At 40.4% G+C, this 12,789-nt stretch overlaps 1 protein-coding gene across 8 annotated transcripts in view; it reads right to left on the reverse strand.

Annotated features, from left to right (window-relative positions):
• The window catches only part of LOC111862444 (nuclear pore complex protein Nup133), a 46,498-nt gene that overhangs the window by 11,812 nt on the left and 21,897 nt on the right, over positions 1-12,789 (reverse strand). For all 8 annotated transcript variants that reach the window (XR_002842434.2, XR_002842432.2, XR_002842433.2 and 5 more), the window contains exons 13-18: positions 12,211-12,317; positions 9,509-9,599; positions 9,310-9,429; positions 5,566-5,712; positions 3,593-3,794; positions 3,275-3,408 (exon numbers count right to left, since the gene is read on the reverse strand). Coding sequence is in view for 5 of the 8 variants with exons in the window: in XM_023847840.2 (XP_023703608.1) it covers positions 3,275-3,408; positions 3,593-3,794; positions 5,566-5,712; positions 9,310-9,429; positions 9,509-9,599; positions 12,211-12,317 (801 nt within the window). In the remaining 3 variants the exon portion in view is untranslated. The remainder of the gene's footprint in view (positions 1-3,274; positions 3,409-3,592; positions 3,795-5,565; positions 5,713-9,309; positions 9,430-9,508; positions 9,600-12,210; positions 12,318-12,789) is intronic.

The raw sequence follows: 12,789 nt of genomic DNA on the forward strand, positions 1-12,789 counted from the left end.
AGTGGGATGAAGAGTCTAAAACTAAAATATAATGAACTCAGAACACCAGAAGTTAGTGAATCCCTTCAAAGGACTACAGAAGGCATGTCCAATGCATCGACTGCGGGACAATTTTTGGTCGATCTCATAGGCCTATAAGGAAATTATACATGAAAAGCATGTAAATTCACTTGTAATATAATATGATTATATTCAGATTTTGAAAGGAAAATACATATTAAAGTAGTCTGTACTTTCAATGTATCTTGCTTTTACAACAAACATCATGTGTCATGTTATTTTTATCAATATTTTTGCTTAAAGCGAGGTACGATGATACGAGGGGGTGGTAGATCACTGGCAGTTTTGACACTAAAAAGTCGACCACAACCTGTTTGAAGTTGGACATGCCTGGACTACAGGACTGCCATTTATTGTTCTCATAGGTATGCATAAGTACTAGGAAATACCCATATTACAGGCAGAAACAGAAACAATGGGCAAATATATACGTGGTACAGTCATTAAGTTCGTGGAATGTGGTATTATCACATCATATTACAAGGCATTCACATACACTTATGGAGATCCACATCGGCCCTCAAAATAGTTGCCGTTGGCTGCTATGCAAGTCTGCCAACGTTGATATAGCTGTTGAAAACACTGCTGAAACATATTGGCAGTAAATTCCCCGTACGACGCTGTGCGGCCATTCCACGAACTTATTGACTGTGGTAGTATATTTCTTGTATATGACACATAATTTATTGCCTGGGATATCTACCTTGAAGATGGAGGATTTTCCAAAACTTTGATAACAACCCACCTGAATACATGGTGATGTAACCCACTGCAATCCAAATTTTTACTGCCACAAAAACCTCAATCCTCAACAGCCCTTCGAATGACATGCCATTTTTAATAAAACTGACAAGCTCAATTGAAACTTCACATGAAGTAGGATTGAGTGTATGGAGACGGCTCAAACAAATTTCCAGAATACAATAAATTCGTAACAGCATAGACAACATGTTTCAATCTCCCTGAACACCTTCAAGAGAAAATTGTACTACATATGCTATCTGTTAAGATTTTCATTTGTGTAACTTTTTTTAAAGTACACCAATTAGAACTTATACATTGCCACAGGACTGTGATTATACATGGGGTTCAGATAAGTAACTAGATTAGTCTTATCTACAAATAACTACAATGCGTTTCTGGTATTCACAGTTGCGTTACGATCCACTATATCACCCTTACGTGGTTACAGCCTTCAAGCATAGTCCTTCCCTAGTCCATCCTGTTGTTACCGCATTTCTTCCTGGCTCTGGCATGCCAGCCATTTCTGACTGTTCTTCATGTAGTTACTGCCATGGAAATGTGTTCTAACAAGCAGCTGTATAGCAATGGATGCCTCTCCAACACTTCTGTGATTCCAACATTCTGCATTTTCAGTATCATATCACATGGCTCCCCCTTTAGGCTCCTCACCCTGGGAAGCCTTCAGGCATACTTGAAGTTGCTATGGTCCAAGGGGCCTCTCATGTCCATGCGTGCCCTCATGAATGGCACCACAATACCATGCTTGCCCCAACTCTTGTACATCTGCTTTGGATGGAATCAGCCTGCATTGCCCCCATTCAGCTGCTCTGTCCTTACGACAGCATGTCCTGCCTGCCATGGCCCCTTACAGGGCACATCTCCATTAGTGTGTTTCCACCCTTGGTAATTTTCATCCTTTGTAACAGGAACCTCACTTGTGGCTTGAACCGGCATCCTTGCCCTCCATACTCCAGCTCGGTGGGCAGCACTGGAACCTGGTCCCACTAGGCTATCTGCCATCTCCAGGGGGCCTTCCGGCTATGCTGCAACAACACTTCCATACCCAGTCGATTCCACCTTGCTGCCAACCTGCATATGGGTGAAGGATGTGGTCATGCCATGGGGTGCCATGATGGTATTTCTTCAGCATCCCAAAACACTGCGGGCATGCAAGGACAAACTTGTTGTTGACCTCTGCGACAAAAACTCAAGTCCTCGGAGGCTACTGTCCGAGGGTCAGTTATATCAATGCAGGGTCTCCACTGCACCATCTGAAGGATGTATGGCTGGGTCAGTTCTCTCTTGGGCAGGACACTGCAGAGGTGTTTGGCATGCCAATTGCCACTGATTCCCAAGTGTCAATGATCATAAGGCATGTTTTACCCCCCCTTCAGCCCTCAGCATTTAGATACATTTCTTGAGCACAAACATGATTTTCCATATCTCTTCACAATGGTCAATATTTGGTCTATAGAATGCTGTTCTGGTAAAACTTGCACCCAGTATGTGTTCATTTTCTTTCTTTCATTAGCGCACAATTTTCACCTACAAGACACATGTGAACTATGCTTTCATCCTGTCTCTGTAACAAACAGATGCAGCAATGATTGAGGCATAAGCAGATAAAGGGAAAGGCAGAAAATTGTATAACATTCTTAGAATTTATTGCCTGAAAGTATGGCTGCATAGATTGTGTGAGTAGATTCAGTATTTAAAATGTCAAAGGAGCAAGGCTACATGGGAAAGGCCAAGTTTAACTAGCAGACTTTCACCAACATTCTCTCTCTAAAGGTGTGTCCACATTACTCGTGCTCGTGTGTCAGAAGCTTACTGCTGCCAGAAAATCAGGATCTGGCGCTGATATCTGTTGTGAAGAACTGCGAAGGCTTTGTATGCAAACCAGTTTGGGTGTCCACTTCGTCAGCCCCAGATCCTGATTTTCCGGCAGCAGTAAGCTTCTAATGCACGAGCACGAGTAATGTGGACGGGCCTTAGGACATGGCTGGCCACTCTCTCCTAACTGTACCACAACTGAGACATTGTTTGTGCTCAGGTTATGGTAGTACCTCATCTTCTCATCAACAGATTCCAGCCTTACACTTTTCTACAGTCTTTCTTTAAGTAAATACTATACTCCAATTATCGACACACACTGTAAAAGATTTGACTAAGACAACAATGCAATGACTGTTAACTTGTTACAATTTAAATATAGCTCAAAGGGCAGGCAGGGTGACATTTACAGGAAAAAAAAAAAAGACCACAATGATCAGTCATATAATAATTTTATCTCACTGGGCAGTAAAATGAATCAGGCATCATGTCTGAAGCAGTCACTGCAACATTTTACTGTCACATATGAGACATACCACATAAAGTATCACTGGCAAATGATATTACTTCATTTAAAGTTTTGCTTCTCACAAACAAGTCCAGCAGAGTAAATAACTTTGTAACCTAATGAACTTACTTGCTCAGAAAACTTCTCCATGTACTGGTTCAATCTCTCATTGTTGTCAGTCAATTCACATATTTGAATCAAGATTTGGAAATCACAGTACTTCTCTGCTAAGATGGCAGCTCTTTCAAATTCCTCATCCTCCACTGAAACAAAAAATAAACATTTCAAGGACCACATCTGATGACATGGACATGCAGAAGAGTAAGGCCATAATGAGGACTGGTGCTCAAATGTCTGACATTGTTGGAGTACAAGAACAGGAATCTGAAATAGCCCTAGCTCAAGTTATGGACATTTGTCATACTGTACGAAAGACAGCAGACTTACAGAATGGCTCAATGATTGCATGCCTCTCTGTCTCGTACTGCTGGAACAAAATGTCAAACTTTTCTGTCCCACGAATGCTTTCCAAGTAACTCTTCCTCCCATCCAAGATGATATCCATGAGATGCAGCAACTGATCATATAACTGATTCTTCAAGGTTGTATCACCTGTTGAGCGTGCTCCATATTTCAAGGTCAGGTTTCTCTACAGATAAAAAGAAATATACAAATAATATCATTAAACTGGCTGACATACAAACTCCGAGAGCCCCATGGGCCTTAGGTTCTGACAGTAATCACTATGAAAAGTGCTATCTCCTAAGATATGACAGCATATAAACAGGTAGAAATGAACTTCTATCAGAAGACAGTGTTCTTCAATAACAGCCTCGTTTAAGAAGTATTAGAAGTAATCACCATTGAAGACTGTATTTATTACCTTTGCAGAAGTTACAACAGCAAGGAACATACGGTAATGCTACTAACCTATAGGAAGGTACGCAGTAGGCAGAAATGCTCAGCCTTGACCATCCTATTGTCATTTAGAGATATATACGAGTTTTAATGTACCAACAGCAATGGTAAGAGCTCTCCAGATATTATGGAGATACTTTCAGCTTGCACTGTACATCCAGGCAGCCTTGACCAGTGTCATCCATACAACTGCTGTTACAGCTCAGGCTTTGTCAAAGGTAATGAAACAGCATAGGAAAGCATCTCTTTTGTTGTGGTACCCTTCTGGACGGAGGTTACCGATGACTTGCCACTTTTGGTCTTCAGTATGGTAGTGTATGAACCCAAAATGAAGCAATTTTCTGCACCCTGTTCATGTCTTTAATGATGTGAAAAACTGTTAATTGACTTATCCTGATGTCCACAGCCAAATGGTGTGATGTCCATCACTTGTCCACTTCCAGCAATGACTTTATGAGCTGCGTCTGACCATCCTACACACTTCTTATCCTGCAGTGTTCTGACCATGATGAAATTCTTTTGCCTACTGTGCAACAGATTTCTATGGCAATGCACCATCACCGCATACTTCCTGCAGACATCAGCATTCCTTTGCAATATGGCCATGCATGAGCTCCATTTGTATCTAGGAATGCTGTTCCAACTTTGTGAACATGTCACAGGCCAGTGTTACATGAGATGTCAGCTTCACTTGCATGTTCATGTGCACTCTCCTGCCTTATTGGCATGCAATGATTACATACTTCCCATATATGGGCCACCTAGCAGCACTGGGTGCACTGTTATTTTGCACCTGTTTTGTGCAATCGACAGCAGCATTGTCACTATTTTTCAACCTACATATATAGGCACCTCAGGAATATATCCCTTGTAACTATGAAGGCATGCCTGCACATATATACACTCTTCAAGAATGTATCCCTCATAAATAAGGAGGTATGCCTATAGATATAAAAGGAACATAGAGTATATCACATTACTAAATCGCCTAATGCTGCATAAAGAAAAAACCCTAACTTTCTTACTTTGGAAGCAGCCAAGTGCCAGAGCAAGTATGAAACCCCACACATGAACTATAATGATGTGATAATGTGCTGCCTGGTCAGGGCTACTGCACAGTTCATGGGGCAGCAATAAGGTTATTTTGGAGCTATGAATAGTGGGGGAAAATTGAAAAAACTGGAAAGCTTCCTTCATTCACTAATACTCTCACATGAAGTAACCTGAGGCTCTGCCATCAGAAACTAGTGCATTACTGCCTCAATGAACTTTTAACAAATTAACTAGCCAAGGCAACTGGTACTGTGGATTCTTTCTCCATCAGGAAAGTGTCTGGAATATTAAATGAAGAGAATTATCCATCTAGTCTGTCTTAAAACTGCCTGCCAGCACAGCATATTACATAGGATTGGCCACATTTACCTTCACTAGAATGAATCAAGATTCATACAGCCACCTCTACCCATGAAAAGCTTCTTTACTACATAAAATGCCTTATATACCTGTAGTGACAAGGCATCTCTCAGCCCTCCCTTCCCTGGAGCGGCTGTCCAGGGTAGATACTCATTAATTCCTGCACTGCATGGAGAATTTGGGCTGAATACATCAGCCTTCTTTTGGCGGAACTGAATAACTTCTTCAAGAACAGCCTGCAATTTAAACCAGTTGATCATTAAGCCAAAGATTTTTAGTGTTTTGTAAAGAATGAACAGTGACTACTGAAACTAACCCTACGGTACAAGGTTTCTTTCATTTTTCATCTGTTCAAAAATTCCCTGATATTACAAAACAAAGACTCATCAGCATGTTCACACAAACTGAAAACTAGAGTCTCTCTTGAGCCAGTACAATCCAGTTCAAAATGACAGTCTATCTGACTTGGATCACTAATATATGTAGTAAGTATTCTTATGTGAATATCAGTTCTTTACATGTAATATTTAAATTACTTTAAAAAGACAGAGAAAGAAGGTTAGTAAAAGCCTAAAATCAGTGTATTAAAGTTTATTCACTTTCATATTTTTCAATGATAAAGGCTGTGAAACCAAAACAGTAAAGAAATTTTTACATTGCACAACCAATGGTGAGAACACAATATTTACACAAGTCAGGAAAATATACCATTTTATCACTGATAAAATCAAGGGTGGTAAAATCCCTGTGCTTAACTAATTTAACATTACACCATGAAGATATATGGGGGAGTGGATGTATAGGCCCACATTTTCTTGACCTTGGCACTAGTTGGGGTGAATAATCAGCTCCATGTCCCATCACTTTAGCCCTAGTACCCATTAAATAGGAGGACGGGTGGGCCCCAGAGCCGGTCTGGACAACACTGAAAAGTGAAAATTCTTCCCCCCACTGGGACTGAAACTCCAACCCATTGGTTGTCCAGCCTGTAGCTAGTTGCTATACTGACTGTGCTATCCTGTCTCTAAAATCAAGGGTACATAATAAGTTAAAACATGAAACTGGCTCAAGGTTAACTTAAACTTTATTTCTACCCTGAAGATGAGGATACCAAAGAAATACATTTTTTATGAACAGTTGGTGGCAACGCTGCACTCTCTGTCATGCAGGTGGTCATGCGTCCTGCCTCTGTGCTCCATAGTCAGTGCAAGATGGCATAAAATCTTGTCATTCCTAGTGCACAAGGTGCTATTGGAAAGTTCCCGGGCCGTTTTTGTTGTAACTGCTTCGGTGAAAGAAGATGAGAAGGGGGGACAAGGTCACACTTCCACAAGCCTATTACATCAGTCTGCCACATGACACAGCACTGTGAACATGCATTATTTTTACACAAGCGCTTTCTCGAATTTGTGTTTTATTTCATCTGCAATGGATGGCAAAATCAAGCAACATGCCTTCATCAAGTTTTGCGTGAAGCTCAGTAAATCCACTACCAAAACCCCTTCTATGCTTCGTGAGGCTTTTGGAGAATATTCTTCAAGCAGGACAGCGGTTCTTGAATGGTATTCATGTTTCAAGGCCGGTCAAGTGTCAGTTGAAGACGATGAACATTCAGGGCTACCAAGCACCAGCAAAATGACACAAAATGTTGAAAAAAATCTGAGAACTCATTCACAAAGACTGTCGCCAAACAATCCATGAGCTCAGAGACACTGTGGTTATCAGTTATAGAGTTTGCCAAGATATCTTAACAGAAAATCTTAATATGTGCCGCATTGCCATGACGTTTGTTCCCCGATCTTGACAAATGATCAAAAGCAGGGGCGAGTAAACATGTGTCTTGAGCTATGTGAGAAGCCTAACAAGGACCCAACTTCTATCTCTAGGATCATAACGGACGATAAAAATTGGATTTACAGTTAAGATCCAAAAACAAAGCAACAAACATCACAGTGGAAGAGCCCATAATCACTTTGCTTTTTTCAATGTGAAGGGGATTGTTCACCGTGAATTCGTTCCTCCTAACACTACAGTCAGCTCTGACTTTTACTGTGATGTTCTGAGACGCCTGAGAGAAATGTGTGACAAAAAAGACTGAAACATTGGCACAACCACAACTGGCTCCATCATCATGACAATGTGCCCATCCACGTCCTTGAAAACCACAGAGTTTGTGATTAAGAACGACATTCCCCATCCTCCCTACTCATTGGAATTAGTCCCCTGTGATTTCACATTGTTTCCAAAATTGAAAATGAAACTAAAGGGATGATGTTTTGAAACAGTGTCTGACATCCAAAGGGGATCACAAGTGTTACTTGACAGAATTAAGGAAAATAATTTCCACAGTGTTTTTGAAGCGTGGAAAAAAACAATGGGATCACTGTATATGTTAACAAGGAGACTATTTTCAAGGAGATGGCAGCCAGAACTGAGTACGTTAAGCCAGCATGTCTTTCTTGACCAAGTCCGGGAACTTTCGGATAGCACAGTGCTGTACCATCAATGCCTAATGAAGGAGAAAAGTGAAACTGGCAGAAATTCTTCATAGGTTAAATTCACAGTAAGAGGAAGGTACCCTGGTCATGTGCAAGTGTCTGTGATTGAACAAAGTTTTTTGAAGGCCATAAAGAAATCTCAAACCTACTGCAGGCTCAAGTTCAGCCAACAGGTGAAGATGTGAATTATTACTGAGTCAAAGAGCTGATTTTTGGAAACAGGTCAACTACAGTGTGTGGCACTGAATCCAGCAATAGTACTCGTATACATGTCAGGAGTGTTGAAACAATTATGCATGGACACTTATTGTTCAGGAAAGTGTATGTCTGGAGAGTCCAACAGATGTTAACATTTGGCCAGAAGGCACTGCATGTTGCTGTGTCTGCCAAACACGTGTACTAGTTTGAATTTAAGGGAAAGACAATGCTAGAGAGAAAAGTGACCTGTAACAAGAGATGGGAGTGCCACTTCACTCCAGTGTCAAAGTAGTCCAGGGTGGAATGGTATCACAAGAGATCTCCATCACTCAAGATAAGCTGTAAGCTGGCAACATCATGGCAAGTGAATTTTGGGATTCATGTTGAGTTCCTTCTACATGCTGTAACAATTAATAGACAGTATCTCATTAACTTGCTTTGCAATGATGTGCACCAAGCAATTTTGGAAAAAAGACCTGGGAAACTGTCACAGAAGACCATCTTACTGCATGAGATCTCTCATCCATGTGTGGCAAATTTGGCAGAAGTGACACTAGCAACAATGGGCTGAGAAATAATGAACTACCTTCCTTACAGCCTTAATGTAGTGCCAAGTAAGTTTCATTTGTTTGGGGCAATGAAGAGGCACCTAGCATAGAAATTTAGCACAGACAACCAGCTCAGACACAGTACCCTGAGCTGGCTACACAGTCAGGATAAAACCTTCTGTACTTCTGGCTTCAGTAACTTGCAAGGATGATGGAAAAAAAAAAAAATGTGTTAGTGTAAAGGGAATATATCTTGAAAAGGAGCAAGTTTAGCAATTCTGACACATACATTCTTTTTGTAACAAAATAAAGTCCAGGTCAACCTTGAACCACACTTGTACAACACACTGGTGGATTAATAAGAGCAATTAACTGATTAATAAATAAAACATTAATTTTCCTTACAAGGAAATTTGTATAAATCAATTACTTATCACTTTTGTGAGAGACTAAAGTACTGATAAGAACACAAAAAGCTAATCAGAAGACTGATAACATAGATGTGCTGTCCTGGTAAAAACCACTACAAATCTCTCACAAGATAAATGTTGCATGCTGAATATAAATCATGGTTCTGAGTGATACAAACCAGAATAACTGTGTTCGTTTCAGCTATCACATGCGCCACTTCTTGTGGACGTCTATCACTGTGTACCAAACCTTCTGATTTTTTTGATAATACTTGAATGATCTGGTGAACTCTGGTAACCTGTACAAAGAAACAGCATGTCACATATTCAGTAATTTCATGTGATACTGCATAAAACAGAGTGCAACATTCTTCTCACCTCTCTGAAGAACAGGTCCTGATATGTCAGCCCCCCCAAAGGCCTCTCACCTACAACACACTGCATGGCCATGTCAATAAGAGCGCTGTGACTGTAAGAAACAAAACACAAATATTAAGAATAGTGACAACTATATGTACCAGCTGCTACTGCATTCAAATTCTGCACTTTGCCAGCAGAAGATGTTCATGTCTTTCACATGATTCTCACAATAAAAAGTGATTACTTCCCTGAAAAGCATTATGCTGCTGGTCTTTGCAATGGATACACAGTGTGTTCTGTAACATATGAACTGAAATGTTAAATATAAGTTAGATGACTTTCAGCCTTTGGAGGGTTCAAAAGCCATCGCCACTTACTCACTTATGGAGCTGAGCCCTTCTTGAGGAAAGCCAAATCTGCAGCTCCCTTAGAATTTCCCAGCATTTTATGGAACCCGAAGGTTCATTACTGTGTTCACAAGAGCCCTCCACTGGTCCATATCCTAAGCCAGATCAATTCAATCCATACCATCCCATCCTAAGATCCATTTTAATATTGTTCGCCCACCTATGCCTTGGTCTTCCCAGTGGTCTTTTTCCTTCTGGCTTCCCCACCAATATCCTATATGCATTCGTCTCCCCCATTCGTGCTACATGCCCTGCCCATCTCATTCTCCTTGACTTGATCATTCTAACTATACTTGGAGAAGAGTACAAGTTATAAAGCTCCGCATTATGCAGTTTTCTCCAACCTCCTGTCACTTCGTCCCTCTTTGGTCCAAATATTCTCCTCAACACCTGTTCTCAAATGCCCTCAGTCTATGGTCCTCCCTTAATGTCAAAGACCAAGCTTCACACCCATACAGAATCACAGGCAAAATTATGGTTCTGTATATTCTAATTTTTACGTTTTTCGACAGCAGACGAAAAGATAAAAGGTTCTGGTCTGAATGGTAGCAAGCATTACCCAAGTTCAATCTCCTCTTAATTTCCTCTTCAATCAGGTTCTGATTTGTTATCGTGGTTCCCAAATATCTGAACTGTGCCACATTTTCAAAACCTCTGTTTCATATCTTTATGTCATGATTTTGCCCTGCATTTTGGTGACAAGACAGCAACATAGACTTACTTCTGATCGCCACTAGCAGGTTTAAATACTGCCTGCTGATATGTGGAGTTCAATCACAGGACAGAAACACTGATCAACAGCCCCTAATAGCACTAACAGGGTTCAGAACTCCAAACATAGTCAAGTACAAACTACAAAGAGTGCCATCTTCTGGTTGGGATACTGTGTAGTCTGGTAGATAACAGCAAAAATTTGTAAGAACCCTTCTACTAAACTATATGATATCACATACGCAAAGACCATAACCACAATATTCACTTCTGCAAAAACTTCAAATCTCATACAAAAATTAAGTTCTATGCACATGTCTTTAAGTGTGTCTCTCTGAGCAATTGTTGCACTTATTTTCAACTCCAATAAGGAACTGGGACAGAAGCAAAATGTCAGTAATCATAAACACAACTTCCGCAGCTACTAAGGCTCCATATAACTGTTTCATAACATTACATAACCAGATATTTACAGTCTCAAATCTCTGTTTCAGTATTGGATATTGTTTTAATTAGTAGTTTTACACTTATATTTCTAAATTTCCAAACTGCCTATAATATTAAGGAACACTAAGAAACAAATGTATAAATAGCTAAAGATGGTTAAGTAAAAAATGCATCACTCATTTAATTTAGTAAGTACAGGACATACTAAAATTACAGCGGCCTCCGTAGTCTAGGGGTAACGTTCCCACCTCATGACTCAAGGTATGCGGGTTCAAACTCAGCGGAGGTCGTGGAATTTCTAAGGGCGGAAAAATTCAGGGAACAAGTCCTCCGGGAGGGACTTTAAGCCGTGGGTCCCGTTTCTGTTCTTTTCCCTCACCTGAGGATGGAAACAGATCCAGTTTCCGAAATGTTGTGTTTTTCTTAGTTATCTTAAAAACCAGGATGATGGATGAAATCCGAAAACCCAGTATCTCTGTATGCAGATGTTTCTTTGAACTTTTTGGCTTGTTTGCTGAATGCGTGTGCATCCACTGTTTTGACTGCTGACTGCTCCTTGGCTTCAACATTCACAAACGAAACCCAGGTTTCATCACCTGTTACTTGCACGATGTGATGGAAAAATTCGTCATTTTTGCAGTATCACCCAAAAAAGGTCAAAGTCAAAGCCATTCCTTGTATACTGTGTGCACCCACGAGTATTTTCAGAACCCATGTCTGAACCTAAGAGTAAGAAAGTAACAGGAAGATACATACTAAGCCACATAATTTGTATTCTTCATTAAATATTAGTGAGATCAAATCAAGGAGACTGAGATGATTGGAACATGTAGCATGCATGGAAGATACGAGAGATTTATATAAAATTTGAATCAGAAAACTTGAAGGAAGAAATCAGTACACGTGAGATTAAAATAGTGAAAACATTAAAACAGATTTAAAATAAGTGGGGTGTGAGGATGTGGATTGGATTCATTCAGATTAGGATGGGGTATGATAGTGGGCCCTTGGGAACATATTAATGAACATTCAGTTACCATAAAAGACAGTAAATTTCTTGACTATCTTAGTATCTATTAGCTTCTCATGATGGATTCTGTTCCATGGAGTTGGTAACATGAAAGGAAGGTACAAGTGAATCCCATATCCACATACTTGGCCTGAAGCGTTTTCAGTGCAATGGCTGCTACCAGTTTCTCAGCATGCTCCCCCAACACATAGGATGTCGCCATGACTACTCCACGGGATGTCACTGCAGAAAACTGAACAAACAAATAATACACTGTGCCAGTCTCTTTACAACTTGTCATATAACTCAACGCAGTCAACGCAGTCCCCCCCTCATAGGTCACTCCAAAGGAGAGATATTGCACTGATAATTACGGATAAATAAAATTATGCATTCTTCACAAAATACTAAAGATTACCTCACATGGAAATTACATCCAGCTCTCTGGGAAGCTAGGATGGTCAAAGTTCATAACAGAAGGCCCCATGCACAACACACTACTTCTGTATAATTAAATAAATTATGATAGTTCCTTCAAATTAAATGCTCTCTTCAGCACAGAAGAGTAGGAGATGTGGTAACTCAGTATAGTGACTAGGCTAGAGGACACATGACCAGAAGTCCTGGCACAAACAGGGATTTTCTTTTTGCCATGTCCAAATCATTCTGCGGTCACATAACACTAGAGACTATTGTGCTAGCAACAAAGCAGTCATGGCAAGAAG

The sequence above is a fragment of the Cryptotermes secundus genome, unplaced genomic scaffold, assembly GCF_002891405.2.
Source record: "Cryptotermes secundus unplaced genomic scaffold, Csec_1.0 scaffold816, whole genome shotgun sequence".
In the NCBI taxonomy this organism is placed as follows: Eukaryota; Metazoa; Arthropoda; class Insecta; order Blattodea; family Kalotermitidae; genus Cryptotermes; species Cryptotermes secundus.